A 22,908-nucleotide genomic window follows, 5' to 3' on the forward strand; every position below is an offset into this window, starting at 1 on the left:
AGTTCAGTAAATGTGAACAGGCCATTCAACAACATTTTAGATAGGTGTTGTGGTGGTATCTCATGTGATAGGTGTTTTAATTTTCGTGATAGCTAGGATTATGACTAGGGTTGTACGGATTGCGGTTTGAAAATTGCGGTGTGGTTTTTGAAAATGACCAAATTGCGATTTGGTGCGGTTTCCAAAAATATTGAAACCAAACCGCACTTTAATGCGGTTTGCGATTTTTATACTATATTTTTATTAAAATTATATAAAAGAACTAAAATATATGAGCTAATATTTGATTATTAGTTAATTAAAGGTTAAAAAAAAAGAGTTTAATATTTGAATTATAAACTAATAATTATAAAATAAAATAAAAGTTTTGTTTTAAAAAGAATAATTACAATTTTAATACAATACGGTTAAACTGCAAACCGCACCGCATCAAACCGCATTTTGCGGTGCGGTTTGGTGTGGTTTTTTTAAAAGTGCAGTTCGAAAAAATTATAAACCGCCCTTTTGCGGTTTTGTGCGGTTTATGATCCAAACCGCACCGCGAACACCCCTAATTATGACTACAAATTTCAGTACATTGAAGCATAGAAGCAAAAAGTTTAGACCTAATATTACTTGGCTCAATTAGCGAATAACTCTGTTTGCTATATACATACATAGAATTTGAAATTAGAATAGTTAAACCAGCAAAATCAGTGTACCTCATGCAACTAGCATTTACAAGGTCTCAGCAAAAGAAACGTCTCCAATGTATAGTGGCTTTGCTGTTCTTCAGCATCTTGCATTTTCAGATCACCTGGTGTTCAATAGCTGACATGAGCTATTTTCAGAACAGAATTCGCCATCAGACCTCTTAGATAAACTGCAGTACCTCAAACGGGAACTGATATCCCTGTACATGATATGAGTAACACCAAAAGTTCTTTACGGTAAAACTATATGTTATGATATTATATAGCCTCACAGTTACACTTGAAGATCCCAGCCGAGAGGAAACAGAGTAAGACTCTGTAGATATATTTTACCTTCATGTTTTCCAAGGTCTAATTTATAATCTAGTAGTTTACTTCAAACTCCAGATTGCTTCTTTAAAATGGAAGATTTGAGTTTCTCCACTATTGTCAAGAGCTGTGAGTTTCCTTCACATGATTCTTTCAGCAGCTCCAACCTCGAATCAATGCAGTCCATCTGTACAACAGTAGAAGCATCCTGCTCGGACTTCTGAATGGCACATGAGTGTTCATACTGGACCAAATCCAACATCATGGCCTGAAATAGATTATTGTAGGTCAGCAAAATGAGAAATCCCTAACTTAATTATCTAGTTGGACAAGAAATTAAATAACAGCATGGGTGGATGTTTACAGTCAAAATGGAATCATAATGATGATATGATCCGGAAACTTTTTTAATTTTTTATTTTTACATTATTATTCATAATACAGCAAAATAGGATTACTGAAGTGCGGGTATATATGGCAGAAGGCAGATTATGCTTTCAATGAAAGCACAAAATCTAATTCTTGGGGTCAAATAAAGACAAAAATATAAGGGAAGGGGATAATCTAATTCACAGGACATCTTATTTGAATGCTGATGAAATCTTTGAAAATCTATGGAGTCTTCCAAGAAAGTTAGTTCTGCAGACATCTTTGAAATTCATAACATTTTTATTTGGTTCTATAAAACTAGAAAAGTTGCAAAGTCACGAGCAATCATCTTTTAGGTTGCAGCAGTGTATCTTAATTAACCAATGAAAGTGCATATTTTCATGAATCATGCCACCTACGGTCTCATTATAATGACAGAACTAAACAGCAAAAGAATACCTCATGTTGCTGTTTGCGTGAATAATCCCTCAATAGTGATTTCACAAGTTTATTTCGTAGTGACAGTTTCTCTCCACGAGATTTGTTGAAAATGAATGATGATAGATGATGTACAGCAATAGCATATGTCATTGAGTCCCGAACTGCAGCTCTATCAAGGGAACCAGAAGTCCAGGATTTTACATAGGCTTCCAATATACCTTCATCATCCTGTGCAAAATTAAAGGGGATGAACATCTCATCTTACAGTATGCTTGCTTAAAACTATAAGAAATTATTGTAATAAACATATCTCGCATACAACAACAATTACATGCAGGAGTGCTGGCTTCATATGACCAGTTGGACAAGCTCCTAAGCTACCCTCAAATCTACCAAATAATCCAAGGAAAGTATTCAAAGTTCCAGTTGCATATACTGAATATTCTTCTAAATTAACACCTTTAAACACCCATGCCCTACAGCCCTAGTGCAGATCAAGAGCATGCTTGAAAATCTAGACAATTTCTTAAGTGCCACACAGAACCTGGAGTGCCTTTCTATTTTGAGGCAAGAAGTAATTTCAGTGATTTAACTTTTAGTTTGTAAAATAAATACGAGTAAAAAAAAAAAAAAAAAAAAGGGGAAAGAATTAACAAATACCTCAGAAGGTTCCAAATATCCTTCTCTTTGAGTTACACAGTTAATCAAAGGTGGTAGGAGTTCAAGAACATGGGCATTAGATAGAGCATTCCAAGTGGCAAGTCTAATTGAAGCATCAATCTGTCTGTGAAGATATATTGCAATTTGTCGTCCGTAAATCACATCACCATATGAAATTGCAGCAAATTGCTCCACAAGAGTTTCAATGAACGTGGAATAGTTCTCATGAATCTCAGACTGAAACCTCAGACAATTAACCGAAAACAAGTCAGCATCCGAAGAAGTTCCGGTCTTAAGGGCAATAGATTTGGTGCTACTGAGCCATAACTCATCTAGAAGTTGACCATAGAGGCTTTGTAACACTCCATACATAAACCTGCTCCTTTCATCTTCAAGTACATCCATTCCTACAAGTAATGGTACAGATAATCCATGTAGTTTCCAGATTAAAGGTATGCTCCGAACAGGGGAGTTGTCTTCATCTGAAAGCCTGGAGGCCATTGCTTCTATACCCAGAAGGAAGAAAATCCCAGCTCTTGCAACTTCGTGAAACTTCACAGAATCAGTTCCACCCGAAGTATTTAGAGTCTTGCTAGATTTGATCTCACCAATTGTAACTATAGGACTTAGCAACCAATGACTGGGAAGAGGCAGCCGTTGCCGAGCCCACTCAACCATTATAGAGTTGCCATTTTCCCCAGAAATTATTGACGCTTCCATATCTTCGGGAATGGTGTCTAGAGAAAGGCCACTCGGTTTGACAGTTTTAGTTCCACGATTGTTGCCTTCCTTTGTTACAGATTTCTTCTTTTTCTTTCCCGACAACCATCTATGTCTGAAGTGAGAAGCCAGAATCTTGCCATATTGAATGAAGTCACTTTCTTTATAGTCCAACTTTAATGGCTCTACTCCTTTATAAGAGTGAAGAAAGTGGAATATACATTGATCAAGATATTTGAGAACAGAGGTTCCCATCAAGATATCCAATACATTCTGTATAATCATTTCATCCCCTGGTCCTGCCACTAAACTCGCTGCCAAGGCAGAATTGACACTCTGCAGCATAAAATTATGCTCATCTACCACAAGTAGATCTCTGGAAGACGAATGAAATTTTCCAAGCAACTCAATAAGCAATCTAGAATCTGCTTGAACCAAGGCAATAGTAGAGGACCAAAAGCCACCACCAAAAGTACCCCATCCCACCCCAACCCCAGGAGCGGGACCTCCCCTGCCAAATGCCTCAATGTGGCAAATGGTGTGCCATTCTGAAGTGACTAACTTAACAAATTCACTAATCACTTTTCTCCAATCACTCAGGGAACATTTAAAAATGCCATCCTGAAGCAACTTGTTGTCTCTAATCTGCTCATATCCGTGAAAATATATTGGTCCAACATTGTCTCCAGTAATCTGAATTAAGTGATCAGTGGAAACTATTACCCGGAGTAATCCATGAAGGCAGCACACAGAAGCTATTGACATCTCATAATCTGACTGATGTCTAAAATCACACAACTTCTCAACAAAAGAACCTAGTGCCCATTGATCTCCAGAACATTCATTATTGCTTTCATCAGAAAAGTTCAGAATACCTTTTTTAATGATTTGAAGCGAAAGTTTAGCTACAAATTCTGGCAACCGCCAGTTGCCTTTGAGCTTGAGCACATCTCCAGGAGTCGCTTTTTTAAGAACAGTATTAAGCATGTGCATAACAGCAGACAGCACCCATAACAAGGAGGATACATGAGAATGATTCACAAAATTGTCATCAGCTCCATTTCGCTGGTACAAGAACTTTGAAAAGGTTGAATCAGCCTTCATCTCTAGCCACTTTAAAGCCATATCAACCATTGGACCAACGTCATTCCAGCACCAAGATTCTAAATTAGCACCACAACTTTCCTGAAATTCTTGATTTCTAGCTTCTGTGGAATGTAGATCTGGAAGCCTTCTAGCTAATGTCTCCAAAACTAGATACACTTCCATACTAATGGAAACAAATTCATGAAAGAGATTTGCCTCTATGAGTTTGTCAAATGTTGGAGGATTCAACCACAGACACAAAGCAGAAAAAAAGCCCGTGAAAGAAGAAATGCAGTGGCCATGCATGACACAGACCTTCCAGAAACGTAATTGTTCTACCATCAACACTGATGTTAGCTTACACTTCTCTTTCCCAGATCTAATCCACTCATCAATTGAATGCATCACTCGATATAGATGCCATGTCATAGTTTGGAAGAACCCATTCTGGATGAACTCTATACAAGCGTTCTTGCTTGACTGAGCTAAAACCTTTATCAGAAAGCAAAGGTTAGGAGGGGGGGGGGGGGGGGGAAGAGGCGATAATTTTTTCAAAAAAAAAAAAAAGAAATTATCCAGTGAGCCTCCAACTCGGAAAACATTGAGGCTTTAGTTCACAAAAATTAACATTCAAGACTTGATAAAATGATTCTTTAGTATATAATTGCATACAAAATTAAAATTAAAAAAATGCAGAACCTTATTTTCAAAATAAGATGAGCCCAATGACTTACATGAGTTAGTTCTTTTTTTTTCTTTTTTCTTTTTTTTTTTTTTTTTGCAGTACAAAAATACAGCAGAAAAATAAAAAAATTAACCTTTAGTTAAAGAAGAAGAAACTTGAGTCATTTTTTTTATTTTATTTTTATATTTTTATTTTTTTTAAAGAAGAAAAACCTGCAATTCAAAAATAATGAACCACTAATTCAAATTTTTTTAAAAAAAATCACAAAAAAAATGGAATAAAAAAATGAATCTTCTGTTCAAATAAAATTGCCAATGGTTCACAATTATGCTGTTCTCATTTCACAAATAATAGAGTAGCCAAAAGGAAACTAGAATATAGGATAATTGGACTATGATGCTTACTCTTAGAAGGGTCACAGATTTAATTTTAGAAGCCTGAAGCTCCAATGCATCCTTCATTGTAAATTTGTTGACAATTGTCTGAACAAGCCTTTCACACTTCCAGATTGCAGTTGCACAAGTAGGGGAATGCCTAGCAACTGCCACAAGTATTGATAATATACATTCCTCCAGGGCCACCGATGGCTCAGTCTGTAAAAATATTATTATTATTTATGTTAAATGTTCACAACAGTAAAAAAAAAAAAAAAAAAAAAAAATAAAAATAAAAAAAATAAAAAAAAAAAAAAAAACTTTAGCACAATTGAGATTAAGAATAAAAATTGATTTTTTTTTTTTTTAATCTTCAAGACACTTTTCCCTACATTGATTTTCATATTTAGAATCACAATAGCCCTTGGGGATTCCTCCAAGCTCTAGCTAATGGGAAAAAAACTACATTTTAAAGAGAACCTTCTTCCATGTATAGCGAGCGGATACACTTTTATTCAGTATAGGACCTTCTATAACAATATTCTAACAAGTAATTTAGTAATTTCATTTGTTCTCCCAATAGTCGATTTTTAACCATCTGAATCTTTCATACAAGTATTTAAAATATTAAAATACAAAATTGATATGTACAAAAATTACTTCTAGGTAAAATTCAACGAGTATAGTTGCAGATTAACATAGTGTAAGATGATCAAGTCCATTTGAAAAACTCAGCAAATTGTTACTACTCCATACAGTCTATGGCTTAGGTCCAAGCACTCAGTAGTCAGTATTGACCGTATTTTCCCTTGCTAGATTTTATAGGAATGTCAGAACAGCACAACAGCTTAAAAATGCAATGCAAACAACAAACACAGTAAAAACCATATTAATACACAAACTTAGTTTCTCTGCCCATTATCTAGTATTTAATGTAATGAAGGTATTTTCATGCTATTAGCCTTACCTCTAAAAGGTAAAGAAGCCTGGGTAGCATTGCCATCCTGACCAGACCTGCAGCGACATCCTGTTCAGCAATAACATTGTCATCCTGAATAGTAGGCTCTTCATTCTTGTCGTTTATAATTTCTTCATCAGGGAGAAGAATATTGGACGGTTTAGTACTGTATTTCCAAAAACCGCCACCAAGAAAACCATGTCTGATGTCAGGTCTAGTTCGGAATACTGGAGCAGTATATTGATTCTTCATCGTCATTTTCTGAAGCAGAAACCAATTATAAAAAATAAAATACAAAAATATACATAGAATTACAAAAATAAAATAAAATTATAGGGATCATATCATACCTCTAATGTATTGAAGAAGCTCTCATTCACGTCACAGGCTAGGATGCATTGGATTACTTTGGCAGAAGCTAATACAACAGAGTAATGATTATCATCGAGTGCCAACCTACATTGATGAACATTGGAAAGATTTACACACCACATTCACATAATGAGATATTCAAATTCCCTTTGAGCAGACAACAGCTTGTTTTAGATTGATTAAAACAAAAAATCCATCAGCTGATGATTAGGTTTTTAACTTACTTCTTTTCTAGCTTACAATATGGGAACATGGACAATTTACAAAGAATTAAGCTTTCGATATCAAATAGAAACTCCTGCCTGTACTTCTAAAGTGAGACGGGCCCCTATATTTCCTCCTTCCTGGTGTCCCCATTAATTAACATAAAGTTTTAAAAAGAAATCCAACCATTCAGATTATAGGTTTGTGTTAAGTTTAAGAATGGGAATTGGTAGGGTGGAAAGAATATGAAACATATAAATAAACACCTACAAAAAATGCTTAAAATTCTCATCTAAATGTCAATATCAGGCGACAATGCCTCCCTTCCTTCCCATACCCAACCCAACCCAACCAGCCCAACCAACCCTACAGTGAACCATAACAACTGTGAAAAGTATACAGAACTTTATAGTATAATAATATGAGCTTCACAGGGGTGTCAAAGTCTGTATTTCTTAATGATACAAGTATTACACTAATGGCTTTCAATCAAGCAACTGTAATGACTGTAAATAAACTCAATCAAGTGATACTTTTGAGATGAAGCATCACGGCTTATTTGGTGAACCCCATCCCCCAGCCATGCACTTGTCAGGCAATAACCTATGCCACATTTTATCTTCCAAAGTGTCAGCATAGTAAATATAATTATTCAACACCGATATGTCAAGCTTTCCTATGTTTTCCAGAATCCACATGAACCCACATCTATTTAAGGTGCTGCATGCATTTCCAATGTAGATAAAGCAAGTTATAGTAGAGGGTCAGAATAATATACTGAGACAATGGCCACTTGGCCGTAATACAAGTATGGTGTTTCGTTAAAGTTGTCCACAACAGACCACAAAGTAATTTCAGGCTTATAACTTTATAAGCAACCTAATACAACAAAAAGAAACCAATAAACCCAGGAAATAACCCAATATCCATGTTTTTACCTCAGAGACAAAACAAGCTCAGGTTCTGGACCCAGTGCATAAGCCCAAATGGCCGCCCAGTCAACAAGGTTCTTTCCATTACCAACATTTGTTAAGCAATCATTTCGACTTTCACAAATGTTGAGCAAAGCTTTACTAAGAACAGACTCCAGAAGGTGCAATGCAAGAGCTCGTTGTCCAGGAACCTACATCCACATTTGACAAGTTTGGTTAGATTCATGAAGTATATACTTATGAATAGAATTTTTTTCCTTGAAAACTGTAACATAAAATGCAACTTACAACACTCCTTGCAAGAGCTAGAGCCTCCTTTATTGTATACCCAGCCGCACCAGGTTCCCCTTCCGTTCTCAGGTAATCACGTTCACCGACATTGTCAACAGTATATGCTGGATCCAAGGAACTCTCTACAATAGGGGTTAAATCAATATATTAAAATGGCATAATATATCTGGTAGTAAATTATGAATAGATACAAAAAATGATGTCCTATAAAGTCTAACTTAATAAAGTAGATTTCTCTCAACCACAAATTAAAATTAAAATGAATGGACCAAGATTGAAAACAATAATATGGAGAAAAGAACTAACAAAACTCTATGGAACATAAAGTACAAAGTTGCTGCAGATACATAATTAGCTAAAAGTTGAGCACAATAGTTTCAAATGCCAGTAGACAATTACCTTCAATGACGTTACCATCAAAAGAAAATCTAACAGTCCTTACAGACTCGACTCGTTTACTCCACATATCCCATAAGTTGCTGCATTTAGAGTGCTTTGACAATGACCTCTTGTCACCTTCATCTGCTCTTGTCTCTGTGTTAAGCTTACTTGGGTTAACCACTGGAGGAGATACAGCACTTTCTGAAACAAATGGATCCTTTTCATCTTCAGCTAAATGTTTATTAGCCTGCATAACACCCAGAGCAGGTATGTCAACAGAACCTGTACTACAACTAGAGCCCAGCTTTTCTGATTTTTGTAGCCCCCGTTTCTTCAATATTTTAAGTAGTTCAGGATTTATCCTATTTCTTATCTCTGCCTGTGCTTCTGCAATCTCCTCCGGAGACATTCTTTCTAATAAAGCCTGGTTCTCAGCATCAATCTGACCTTCAATACTCGTGTGCCTTTCCTCATGACCAATGCTACTGGGTCCCTGTGCTGTTGTAGGCTGTCGTTTCCTTAGGCCTTGCACATCAAGTACAGAAAAATCTCCCGATCCCATGCCAACATCACCACATGGAGATATCTCTAAATGAGTTCCATCCTGAACATTACTGCTCTCAACATCACCTTTGGAATCACTGGGGTGATCATGTCCAGATCTAACTGCGTTGACGTTGCTTATTGCTGCTGATGATTCATTCAACCTATTTGATATCATATCCACGGATCTCATAAATTTAGTTGCATCACAAGTTACCTCTGGAGCCCCCTGTAAAAATGTTGATATACTGCTGCCATTTATGGCCGATGATGGATTAGTTACCATACTTTTCTCATCAGAAATAATATTAGAATTTCCATTCATCTTTTGTTTCTCCACACCCGCTATGGCATTGCCATTTTTTTCATGTTCAGGGAAATTTGAAACATTTTTACTTTGAACAAGCTCCCTCCATTGACTCAAATCCAGTCTCTTTTTCTTTCTCTTTAAAATAGGCTCAGCAAATTTTGCTGCTGAGTCATAATTCGTAGGATCATCATCTTCTGCATCAAATTCATCATCAACAGTAGCACCACCAACATCTGTGGAGTGGCTCGCATATGGAGCCCAATGCTGTAAGAATAACAGGCTGTTCAACATTCATTGTAAACATAGTCATATTGCGAGTAACATTTCATAATTGAACAGTGGTAATGATACTTGATTTAGTGTGTGTGCATGCACATGATTATGAATCTTATATGTGTGTCAGTGTGTCTGGGTGTGTGTGCAAAGAAAAATAATTACAGATAGCTTGTGCATCAAGTCATCATCAACCAGAGTTCTGCCGTATTGCCAATGCACTGGAACTTATACAAGCCAGCACAAGGTATCCTCAATACATTGGTCAGACAGGGAAAAAAAATAAGAGCATTAGTGTATTGAAGATGGTAAAGTTCAGTAAATAGTGAGATGTAATTAAAACAGTCACAGCTCTCACTCCTTTTATTAATAAATGAATCACTTTATGAATGCCAATCTTGTACAAGGTAGAATTATATGCAACACATGTAATTAATCTAAAAGGTATCTTTTTTCCCCCATTGCTTTCATCTTTCAAGCTTCCTGTTAAAGTTTTTGAGTTGATCTACTAGCTAGGCCTTCACTCATACAAGATTCCACCCATTTTCTCGTGTTCTGTAAAAAATAAACATCTGCACATGAACAAGAAATTTCCATATTATAAATGTTCAACAGCTCCAACATTTTGTCTTCTTCAAACATTTATGCACCCTAAGTTTTCGAAGTTTCCAATGCCTATTTAGGTGAAGTCATAAGAAACCAAAGGCTTTAAGATATGAAAGTGCAAAAGAAGATAAAATTGTTGCAATGTAATGACCCTAAACTATTCCCAAAATGACCATTGCCGGAAACACCTTGTTAAGCCATGGATTTGAACACTAATTTGATCAAATTTGCACTTCTCTAAAAATGGAGTTCCAAACTCTAAACACCAAATGTAAACCTAAATCCCACCTTTGATTCCATCAAGCACCAATCCACATATAACTTCCGCCAAAGAGAATTCCGAGCAAATGAAACAGCATTCGATTTCCCGTAAAGGAAGAATTCCATCATAACCCTAAGCTACCCATCCACCATCACACTAAAAAACACTACAATCCACTACCCTAGCTATAAAGTAACATGTCAAAATTTGAAAGATACACCCACACTGAGAAAGCAACCAATGCTCGACCATGTTCCTCTTTATAGCTACCAAATAACATTAATACACTCACTTCAATAAATGGAAACAGTAAAACTCATTAACATACAAGTATAATAATGCAAACCTAAGTTCATCAACTTACATAAATTTGGTAAAATAATCACACTGATCAATTTAAAGAAATACCCAACAATAAAAATCAAAAGGGTACTGCTAAAAATCACATCTTTATCAACCCATGATTAAAATATGAATAAAATTGGAAATATAAAACCATAGTATAAAATCAAACAACATAAATAGGGAACATACAGGGCCGTGAGAACGATGGCGGGCAACAGGAAAAGGAAGCACAGAAGGAAGAGGAGCAGTAGAAGGCGGAGTAGAGAAGCAATCATCAGAAACACCCTTTTCTACAATTCCACCAATTAGCTGATTTGCTTCATCTTCTGATAATTGAACAGCGTTTGCTCCGAATACTCTCTCTTTTGGTAACTTCTTTCGTGGTGCCGGTGGTTTACCGCCATTGATGCTTTGCTTCTCCATCGTCTGCTAAAGAGAGTGAGAGCTGATTTGCAGGACGTTGACGGGAAGACGGAGGACGGGAGGAGGGAAGTTGAATTAGGGAAAGGAGGTTTTTCAGGCTTTTTGCACTTTCTCAATGTTACTCAAAAATACTAGGTCCGTTTATTATTTGTAACAAATGAATATTTTGCTTCTCAATTCTCATTACGAGTATTAATACCCTTTGAACTCGTAAAAAAACAATACGAGTAATACCTTTTGATACAGATAATAAGAAACAAATATGTTAATTATAAATTACACTCAAAATATAAGATTAAATTTCATTTATATAATTGTTTTTAGTTACTTCAATTTAGTTGTTACTATCTTGTCAATCAAGTTATTAAGGTCATTTAATTAAATTAGGGCAAATAAGAAAAAAAATTTACTCCCTTTTATAAAGTATAGAGTAGTACTATGTAGAAATGTATACGGAGTAAAAATATTATGAATATAGATAGATATGATAGTTCATTTTGTAATCACCCAAAGGTATAAAGTTTTCTACTAAATTGATTGACTATAAACTTGAATTAAACACCTGTAAAATATTTTATTTTGAATATTGATTTTTTTTTTTTTTTTTTTTTGAATTAGTCTAAGAAAATTGAAAATATATTACTTAAATTATTAGGACTTCTCATTGAACTAGCCAAACTATCTATATGAAAGTATGCTATCTCTAAGGATGTTCAGTATTAATCCGAGCATATTATCAATATACCCTATATTACTTAAATTCTTAAGGCTGCTTATTTAATTAGTCTAAGAAAGTGATCCCCTTAGAATTTTTTGTTTTTTATAGCAACATGATATGGAGATGAGCGGAAAATGATTAGTGCTTGAATTTAATGAGAAAAATTTTATGAAGTACATTTAGAAGTTCTTCATATACTCAACTACTCTGTATTTGATTAAAAAATATATTTTTTTAATACAAATTCTTAAATGGACCTGGTCGGCTGGTTCACACTAATTTATTATGGACCACTAACATTAGAGACAATATGATTATTTTATTAATAAAAAAAAAAGTCAATATATTAAAATAAAGGGTATTATGTTGAAAAAAAGTTAGTGTGACATTATAAAAGCTATAAGAGCTTAATTTTTTTAATGAAATTTTTAATATAATGGTCAATATGAATAATAAAGATCACAATGTTAAAATTAGGTAACTATTTAACATAATGTTGTACTTTAAGTTCGTAATAATATTAAAGGTCACACATGTTTTAAAAAAGGCTACTATGTTAAAAATAAGGTTACTATAATATAATTATGGGTCACTATATTGAATATAACTAGCATAGCATCCGTGCGATGCACGGCTTACAAATCTTATTATTTATATTCATTTCACAAAATTTTAAGATAAAACGATTTAATGAGTAATAATGAATTTACTTACATAGATGTCTTAATCATACATTTTTAACCTCTTAAAATAATGATATCTACTTTAAAGACAACTTTTTTATTCTTAAATTGAATGTAAAGTTTTTAAATATAATTCAACTCAATCAATGAACTATTGATAATCAATCCCTACATTAAGTCATTTTTTTTCCCTCATTTCTACTTGAGTCACTTGCCACCTCATTTTAAAAATGATTAAACTCTGTCCACTAACTCAATATATGCAACGCTTTTTCTGTGTAACTGGCACGGCTGACACACGCCAAAACACGAGTAACCCCTAACCGAGTAACCCCAAACTGACTGAGTAACCCTTGACCGATCGAATAACCCTTGACCAAGTAACCCCTGATCGACCGAGTAACCCTTAACCAAGTAATTTCGGCCACACGGTGTAGCCAACTAGGTATGAAACTTTGTAAACTCAATATATATGCTTGGAAAAATAATTTCTATTATAAAACAACATGATCATTGTATTAATATTGTATTTCGTATATCACAAATAATGTCATATCTTTTTTCTCTATGGGCTCTAAAACACTTGAAATTTACACATGTAACTTCTAAAAATAGGAATTTTTATATTCACATATAGCATGAATATAGTCACATCTTTTTATAGACATTTGATATGTTTATCACAATTTTTTGTATGCGGCCTACTGTACCGTGCGACAGAGGTTACTCGGTCAGGGGTTACTCAAGTTGTCGGGGTTACTCAAGTTACTCGGTCAGGGGTTACTCGAGTTACTCCTAACCGAATAACTCCTCAAGTAACCCTTGACCGAGTAACTCCTCAAGTAACCCCTGACCGAGTAGCCCCTCGAGTAATCCATGACCGATTCCCTCAAATAACCCCTGATTGAGTAACCCCTCAAGTTAATCCCTAACTCCTTAAATAACCTTTAACCAAATTACTCGAGTATGTAACCCCTAATCGAACTCCTTAAATAATCCCGACCTAGTAACTCGAGTAACCCCTAACCGAGTAACTCGAGTAACTCATGACCGAGTAACCCCTTAAGTAACCGTAAAATCGAGTGAACCCCTTGAGTAACCCCTGTCCGAACCCCTCAAGTAACACCCCTGACCGAGTAAGTCGAGTAACCCCTGACTAAATAACTCGGGTAACCCCTAACAAAATATCTCGGGTTACCTCTGCTACACCAAAAAGTTGTTGTAGTTTTATTATGTATGTAAATATTAGTTCTCATATTTTTCTTTCCCTCGTGGAGAATCAAAAATATGAAATTATCTTGTCTCATCACCTACTAAATTTTATCAAATGATGAATCAACCTCATCACCACACACATATTGCATCTTTCACATCCAAAAATTTACACGTCTAAAAATCTGGAAAGCCACTGCTTAGTATATATATTTTTTTTCTTTTCAAAAATGTAACCTTTAGCTATTTACGTAGGCTTGCCCTTAATTGTTTGATAAATTGTCGTTTTTTTTAATTATTATTATTATTATTATTATTATTATTATTATTATATGTAATCATTTGATATTTTTATTGCACATACAAGTATATAATAGTGAAAAAAAAAATTATATGTACACAGATTTAAGAGAAGTAAAAAAAAAAATGCATATCACTCTTACATATCACTCGTAATGACATATAACAAAATATACAACACGTTTTCTATGCGACTGACACACCGTGTGACCGCTTGTAAAAAGAAATAGTAACGCCTATGACTCCGACAAGTTAACCCCTATTTTACTAACAAATTAGAGTAGCCCCTTATTATACTTATTGAGTAACTCTTAAATAATTAACAAATAAAGTATCCCCTACAACACTCACTGTATAACCATTATAACACTTACTAAAAGTAAGCCCTATATTTTCCTAAAAAAATAAAATAAGCCCAATATCACTAATTGAGTGACCCATATAATATACACTAACTGAGTAACCCTATGGTGGCTGCCCACATTGATGAATAACTAACACAAACAAACTTTGCATACATGTCGATGGAATAGTTTGACTTAGTTTTTATGTAATTAAATATCAATAAAGATTATATTCTTTTTAATTATAAAACCTTACATCAATATCTATTTAACAACTTAAAATGATAAAATATGAATTTATTACATTTATAAAAAAAAGTAATAAATAAATTACAATCAATGTTAATATTATAGATAGTGAAAAAAAAGTCTAACGTGTCAGTTATAATAGAAAGAATGGAGTAAAAATTAGTGTCGAACTCTGTATTTAAAAATGAGAATTATAGTTTATAGAGAATTATATATCAATCGACTTTTTTACAATTTGTAGATGTTATGCATGAATGTGTTGTGACTTTAGTTGTCGAATAAATGGTTTGTTTATAGGTTTAGCAAAAGTTTAAAAACTTGTTATAATAATTCAGAGATTTCGCGTTTAGGAGTTCTGTAACAAAATATTATAGCAAATGAATTATATATAGCATGTATAATTTTTTTAAAAAATTTAAGTATGATATACCTAAAATCATATGGTAGAAAATTAGTAAAGTCATTATAATTGTATCACAATTTACATTTATTTTTTTAGAGAAAACATAGTCAACATATTTATAAGCTATTTCCGATTCACAACATGTCTAATTGTTTAAATATAAGCTAGAAAGCACATTATTATCAAGTTTGATCTTATTAGATTAAAATTGTTATAACTTTTCAATATATCAACTTTGTATAATTTAAATTAATGCAAAATTATATTAAAAAAAAAAAAATTAATGGTGAAAATAGTGAATTGGAGATCGTTTAAATGTAACACTTAACAAAGTGGAGGTAGTACTCCGTATTATATTTTTTAAATAAGATACATAATTTATACACATTAGTATATTTGAGTGATAATCTACATTTAATATATAATCAAATATATCTTTTATTAATCCGTAATATAAACTTGACTTAAATATAAAAGATATGGATGGAGGAGGCCAGGGTGAGATCCATGAAGAAACTTGAAAAGGTCATAACCCACAAGTATAGTCTCGAGTTGAATTTATAATTGGTTGAATTGAGTTTGATAATATTAGTGAGGTTGACAACAGAGCACAATTAGGTTCAACATCATTAGGCATGGTGTTAGTAGCTATAGGAATAATGTGAGGAGGAAAAAAAATTAGGTTGAAAGAATAATCTGTTCTAATATAGCTGTACCTGTGTTAATAAGGAAACCTAAAATATAATGTACGGAATACAAATATACTCTCCTTGAATTAAGCAATCTTCAAATGATATGGACTAAATATATGCTGAAAATCCATGAATAATATTAATTGAGAAACAATATTAAGAAAGTCAATATATTATCTCGGAGTATATTTAATAATAGGATTTTTGACAATTATACAATTTACCAAAAAAAAAAAAAAAGCCCTAAAACAGGGACACGTGGCAGCCATGGAGCTAGTGTACCCTGTTTTAGTATAGTACTAGGATAGCGCCTGTGCAATGCACGAGTTTCACAGTAATTTATCTTTGGATTTTTGTAAATTTTGTTTTCATATTTTTTTTAGCTGAAAATGTTCATAACTTCACTTTATTTGACCTCAACTATGCTAACAACTCCTATAAAGACTCCAACAACCTAATATCGGCATAAATTACCAATATAATAGGTATTGTATCTATTTTAAATTCATTACCTAAATAATAGCTATTACCTATTTAAAATTAATTAGCATTTTATTTTAAAAAAAGAATAGCATTTGAGTGAGAAATCTTTACATGAGAAAGCGCCACGTGTACAATTTTGAAAAAAAGATGATATCAGCGGTTGCTATTTTAGTATTAGTTCTAGATATAAATGTCAGTTACATGTGTATAAATCTTAGGTCCACAATAGTATAATTGTGGTCCAGATCAACGCAAGATTTTCTATTTTTTATTTTTTTTAGTACCATTTCCCCTCATTGTTTAGGATGCCCACCCGTTTAGTAGAACTTAATTTCGACTATATCCGGATCCGACTTGAAATGCATTCCCCCTTATTTTATATTCCGTGCTTGAACACTTAAACATTTCCTCCATTTGCACTTCTCCTAATATCTCCTTCTCGGACCTCCAATTCTCCAAACAGGGCATCAATGGCGGACTGGTCTGATCTTCCCAGAGAACTCCTCGATGTAATCTTAACCCGCCTCGATTCCCCAATTGACGCCCTCCGTTTCCGCGCCGTCTGCTCCACGTGGCGCCAATCATCACCATCCAAGCTCAAATCCAACGGCCCACAAACCCCCTTCTCTCTCCCTTCCCATGACATTTCCCTCTCCAAACGATCCATATTCTTTCTCTCTCCTTCCGAAACCCCCATTTCTGGATTACCCCACAATGACAATCCCAATTCATGGGTCATCAAAATCGAAGAACAAAACCCTAATTTTTTTCACATTTTCTTCCCTCTTTCGTGGACCCAGATCGATCCTCTACCTGAAGATTTCCCAAGAGTCATGGATCTCTCGAACATTCGAATTCGTGAATTGGGTTGTGAGTATTTCCTTCGTTATACCGATACAATTTGCTTTAGGGGTAATTTTCTGAATTTGCTTACAGAAAAGGTTGCAATTTTACCAGGAATAAATGATGATGAATTTTTTCTATTGACTATTCATGTTTCTGGGAAATTAGCATTGTATAATTCTGTTAATAATATATGGCATATTATTTCTGATAAAATAGACGTACCTTATGATGATATTATTGCCTTCAATGGGGAGTTTTATGCTGTTGATTATACTGGGAGGATTGTTTTGGTTAAATGTGATGCTGTTGATAATACCGCGATTTTATTGGCAACATCTTTTGGTGGGGGTGATAAGAAGCGTTTAGTAGAAGTTGGTGATGAGTTAATGTTGGTGGATGTATATATGGGTCTTCCTCCATGGGAGTTTGCTCATGATATGGAAAATTTCGATGGATATGTCACCTCAAGGTCCAAGTGGTTCAAGGTCTATAGGTTGGATAGGAAAAAGATGCGGTGGATTGAGGTTAAAGACTTGGGAAACTATATCTTGTTTTTGGGTATGCATTCTGGATTTTCAGCAACTGCTGCTGATTTGTTGTGTCAGAAGGGGAATTGCATATATTTTGCCTTCCCACACGATATATACCCATCACATTTCGACAAAGATGATGTCTTCAAGTTACATAGCGGTGGTGTGTATAATTTGGAGGATGCTAGAATCACTTATTCAGACCTGTTTTGGCCTCCTCCGCCTTGGATTGCTTAGCCTTCCGGAGAGGTAAGTGTTTCATGTAATATTTGTTGATGAAGGCTGTTTTGCTTATGTAGCTTGGTGCATTATATGCTTTAATTTCTATTGCCCCTTTTGAAATTCCCTCCATGATGTGCTATGTGAAACCAACTTTTGCAATTCACAAATTTCTATCAACCCTCTTCAATGATGCAACAGGAAAGGGTGAAGTTGGGGTTATTCTATGTGATTTGCTTATATGCAACCTCTACAGTATAGAAGTTGAGGTTTTTCTATGTGATTGGTTTATGTGCAATCTATGAAGTTTCTGCTGCTGTATTCCTGCAGACCTGCAATGCTTAGTGATGGTAGACTATGGAGTTCTTTTTGCTGAACTAGTACTTTCTTTTTGTCTGCAGCAATTGCTGTTGTTTTGACTTTTTTAGCTATAAAAGATTAATACATACTGACATTATGCCAGATTATGCACCTTAATTTGTTGGTACTTTCCCCCTTCGCTCAAATTTGATCGACATTGTTTGATTAGCAATAGCAATTACCTATATGTATCACCTTAAAATAATAAAAGACTAGTTTTTACAGTGTGCGTGAAACTTTGCTATAGCTTCTGTAAGGCTTCTGGTGAATGCACTCTTTCGATGGTGGCAGTAATTATGTAATGTGAGCCGATTGGAAGTTCTTACTTCTTAGGGAAAGCTTTGGGCCTTGCATTTTTGACCAAAGTCTGTAAAACAAAGAATTTTACTATAGTTATTTAATTTGATAGTACTTGATTGGGTACAGGAACACAATTTGCCACTTAGCTTTGTAAATTTGGTCCAAATGTATTAATTTGCCTTTTTCCAAGTTTGATACTTTGATGGGATTAGAAATCAAGTAACACTGTTTTTTATACTATGTTGTACTCAGTAAAAGAAAGGTATTTTGACTATTTGTTATTAAAGAATTGTATATTGACCCTGGGTTATTAAGGTCTTAAAAAACATATTTTGAACCTAGGTAATTAAAGTGAGTATTAGATTTACTCAGGTTTTCCTTTAGTTCTTAGAGCTCACTAGGTACGGAGTTTTTGTAAAGTCAGCTTATTTCATTCAATTATTTCCCTTTTGTTTTTTTTTTTCCCCTCCCTGTTGTACGGATGTCTTTTGCTGAATATGCCCTATCTTAAGAATATCATGCAATATTTTCCATTGTACTGAGTACCTTTAGATATAATGGGCTGTCAATCTTATATGTTTATGAATTAAGCAGATCCAAGAGCAGAACTTTGGATTTTGGAACTTTTATCTCAGTAGACGTATCACTCTGCGCCCGGTACTGAATTTATGTGGTGCTGACGAAACAACCCACTCTGCCACCCATCAATACTCTTATTTCGTTATCTACCTTTTAAGGTAACTCCACATCTGTGGACAGGCCTTGACCGCTTGCCGTGTCAGGTATAACTCTGGTCTTTTATTGAGTACCCTTCAATAGGACACATCTTCTTCAAGTTTCAATGGCCTTTTCCTTCTTATCTTGCTCCAATCCTAACTTTTTCTTATGTAGATGAACTACTTAGGAACTTCATCTTTTGAGATTCTCGCAACACCTCCCAGTATTTTGGCTAGAATTTTTTAATTTGTATAGAGCCCGCCACAGGCGTTGACATATATTGCCCTCTAATAGTACCTTGTGCAAATTCCAGGACAAAAGAACTTAATTTTCTAGCTGTTAACATAATTTTGATTTTAGTTGACAAGCAGCAAAATTTAGGTTTACAATCACAGAAAAGTTTTTTTTTTCTGTAAGATTCAAAGGCGCAGATCAAATACTAGAAACTTGCTGTCTTTCCATAAACAGCATAAGACTATTAGTGTTTGAGGAATTTGAAGCTCTTAAGAATTGCATGATTTTTGGTTTTCAGCAATCCCATCATCTTCACGTAGGTGCAAGAAATCATAGCAGATACCTCTCATGATTAGACAATTGCATAAATCCAAAATGATCTCTTTACAAATATGTTTTGTCAATGCACATGAAATCCACGATAAGCTAAAATTTAAGCAGAAAGAACAAAGCAACACCATGAACCAGGCAAAAACTAAGCTAAGAAATCAAGCAGGAAATGATGAAACCCCAACCTCCAACCACCCAATTAAATGCTTATTGAATTCAAGAAATATCTGCGACTGAAATGATGCCCACCTAGAATCTTTAGGGTGCCTTCATGTAAATTGAACCAGAATCATAGAAAATACAATAGCCCAAACTCCCATAAAGGCACAATTATCTAAAAGGCTGAATTTATAGTTAAGGGAAGCAAGCACCCAGGAAAGGAACAAAATTTTCCAATTACAACTGCCTTCAATAATTGGCATGGCATTTTAGCTTAAGTGGTTTACATTGAGTGTTGAGTGCTGTTTGTGCCGCTGTGCCTACTTGAGCCATAAGTTTGAGTGGGTAAGATGAATTTAGTTGTCGAGGGATGGATGAACATGAGTGGATTTAGGGTGCTAAGAGGATGAGCAAGTGTTATGATGAAATTTGTGGTTGCAACTTGCAAAAGGGTAATTTTTCAGAGCTTTTCTCCCTCTTCTCAAAACTATGTTGTATGAATTCTAATTTTTTTTTTACCCTTTCTTTTTTTAGTCTGTTTATATTTTCTGTCAACTCAGGAGCAATACTGTAATTGTTATTTTAAGGTTTATGGACTGAAAAAGAATACAAATTATACTGTTTTGTCTAAGTGGCGCTTAATATGAATCTAGGGCTTTCTAGGGTGTGTGCCTGTGTGGTGAGTTGGTGACGTATGTTACTTGAATTCGAGTAGTTTTTTTGTGACTGCTTGGAGCACTTGGTAAAATGGCACCACCTAGCAAGTTTAGTGTATGAACTAATGGAAATTTGAGAAGGCTTGATAGAAACTTGGTTTTTATCTGTCTAGAAGCCCCTTCCTCTCTTTTTCTCTTCATAGGGTAAAAGGATTAAGATAAGATATGGCCATTTACCTTGTTAAAGAGTGAATTTTGTACTTCCTTTTTTTCTTTTGATTCGGTGACCAATTATTTGAGATATAATTATCTGACTGACCAAACCAGTTTCAACATGAATGGACAGGTCTTCATAGTGAAGCATGTTTTCCCCTTCTCCCCGCCCCCAAATTTCCTGAAATGAGATTTCAATTTGCACCTAAGATGCCCAGACTTCCTAGCTTGTTATTGTTGTGGCCTCATCTGTGTTCTGTGTATCGGCACTAATTTGTCAAAGGATTGGTTTTAGACAAACATTAGGGACCTACAGTGGCTATAGATAAAGCATTTTGGTACTTTGGAATGTGATAGTCTTGATAGTGAATTATGAGTACTTGATGGTCTTTCTTCTACTGTTTATTCTGCAGTAGAATTTACAAGCCATTGTCATGTCATATTTTTTACAGGAGAACTTATGTTCTTGATGAAAGAAAGTTCGGAGCCTAGGTGGTCATCTTCCGAACGGCTTAAACATTCAAGCTACAATATCTCCCCTGTTTTGTCAAGCTGAAATAAATTTGCATGACGTTTCATCCTCGCCTAAGATGGCTTCTTCATGTTTCCTAGATTAATGAACTGTGTATGTAACCGATTATTGTACATATATAATTGAATAACTTATCAATAAAATGCTTACAGGTTTTTATTGCCAATTTGCCTTCCATTCAAGCTTAAATTGTGGATGCTAAGTCCATGTGATTCCCCTTGTAACAAAATGTTTATTGTATTATACTATTTATACTCATTATACTGTTATATACTCATGAAAGAAATTTCACGGAAAAATTGGTAGATTTTCCAGAATCATGAGTACATGCTTGGGAAAAAAGGGATGATTGAATAGGATGCGATTCCTTTCAGACACAACAAACCTTAGCTTGATAACGTTATTTTACTCGCGATTTGATGGTTTACTAGTCACTAGTCAGTAGTCACTACTTCTAGCAAGTACTCGTATCAAATATGCTGGTCTGAATACTTATCATTTCCCATCAATGTGAAAATCTGCTCTTTCTTTTCTTTGTTTTTGGACCCAGCAAAATGACAAAATCCTGTCTTTTTAATCTAGATTAGACTAGAAAAGCATTTTTCGTAATTCTAATCCATCAACATTAGTAACAATCTTTGGTCTACTAGTATGCAATAATGTGTTCAATTTTCCACAGGACCATGAAACGTTATGCACGTTTTCCTTTTTTATTTGCCAAAAATTTGCATCCATCTTCTATTCCAGTTTCCCGACATCCTCATTTACATTCTCTCTGATCTCTCTTGTGTTTTTCGAGCCTTGATATTATGTTTATGAGAGTAAATTTGACATAACTCAAATGATCCCGAGTGTACTTAGGTGGTGCGAATAATGTGTGAAAGATGTGATCTTCTAAGTGTATGTATAAGTCATAACTATCTAGTCAAAAATATTCCTGCGTCTATCAATCTTCCTTCCCAAAGCTCTAGTTTCTCTAGCTATGTATTGAGCAAGTTCACGAGATTCCCGAGTCGAGCTTTATTGTGCCTAGCTCATGAAAATTTCGAGTTGGATAGTAGTAGGCTATTAACACTCTTTATTATGAAGATTATATTTTAATGGATGTCACTTTCATTTTACTAGTATAAGACCTTTAATTTTCTATGTATAAGCAAAGCAAATATTCAAAGAAATTAGGAAATGGGGAGGAAAATGAGGCATCCTCTAAATTTAACCAAACAAAGAAAATTCATAGAGACGAATTTTCCATCCTATACTAATCACTTAATCAGTAAACACACCCTTGAAATAAAGAGTAGTTAAAGGCAAATTGGGGCCGTTTCAGTGTGTTTGTCATGGTAATTTCATTCTCTCTTTGAAACCTGAATTGACTTTGCCTAAACTCCTGATTCCTGCCATCACAAGTTTTTCTTTTCGTAATTCTACTTTAATAATTGTGCCTTTTTTTGGTGGTGGGGAGGGGGCTAGAGTGACATCAGATTTACTATTG

The 22,908-nt window shown here is 34.5% G+C and overlaps 2 protein-coding genes across 3 annotated transcripts; one reads left to right on the forward strand and one right to left on the reverse strand.

Moving 5' to 3' along the window:
- Positions 1–587: 587 nt before the first annotated feature.
- LOC145590071 (transcriptional elongation regulator MINIYO-like) lies at positions 588–11,372 on the reverse strand. The gene is made up of 10 exons (XM_081646811.1): positions 11,003–11,372; positions 8,493–9,591; positions 8,091–8,215; positions 7,809–7,993; positions 6,645–6,750; positions 6,304–6,555; positions 5,367–5,555; positions 2,472–4,769; positions 1,830–2,039; positions 588–1,269 (listed from the first exon to the last, which is right to left on the reverse strand). The coding sequence occupies exons 1-10, from the start codon at positions 11,234–11,236 to the stop codon at positions 1,069–1,071; spliced, it is 4,899 nt and encodes a 1,632-aa protein (XP_081502937.1). The 5' UTR covers positions 11,237–11,372; the 3' UTR covers positions 588–1,068.
- A 5,345-nt stretch (positions 11,373–16,717) lies between these two features.
- Positions 16,718–21,685, forward strand: LOC145590072 (F-box protein SKIP23-like). 2 transcript variants are annotated; one of them, XR_014101857.1, is made up of 3 exons: positions 16,718–17,945; positions 19,170–19,357; positions 21,337–21,685. XR_014101857.1 is itself a non-coding variant. In XM_081646812.1 (2 exons), the coding sequence occupies exon 1, from the start codon at positions 16,791–16,793 to the stop codon at positions 17,931–17,933; it is 1,143 nt and encodes a 380-aa protein (XP_081502938.1). In that variant the 5' UTR covers positions 16,718–16,790; the 3' UTR covers positions 17,934–17,945; positions 21,337–21,685. The 2 variants fall into 2 exon arrangements, 1 of the variants encoding a protein (XP_081502938.1); XM_081646812.1 differs by lacking the exon at positions 19,170–19,357.
- Positions 21,686–22,908: the final 1,223 nt, after the last annotated feature.

This window comes from Chenopodium album, chromosome 17 (genome assembly GCF_948465745.1).
Source record: "Chenopodium album chromosome 17, dcCheAlbu1.1, whole genome shotgun sequence".
Taxonomy (NCBI): domain Eukaryota; kingdom Viridiplantae; phylum Streptophyta; class Magnoliopsida; order Caryophyllales; family Amaranthaceae; genus Chenopodium; species Chenopodium album.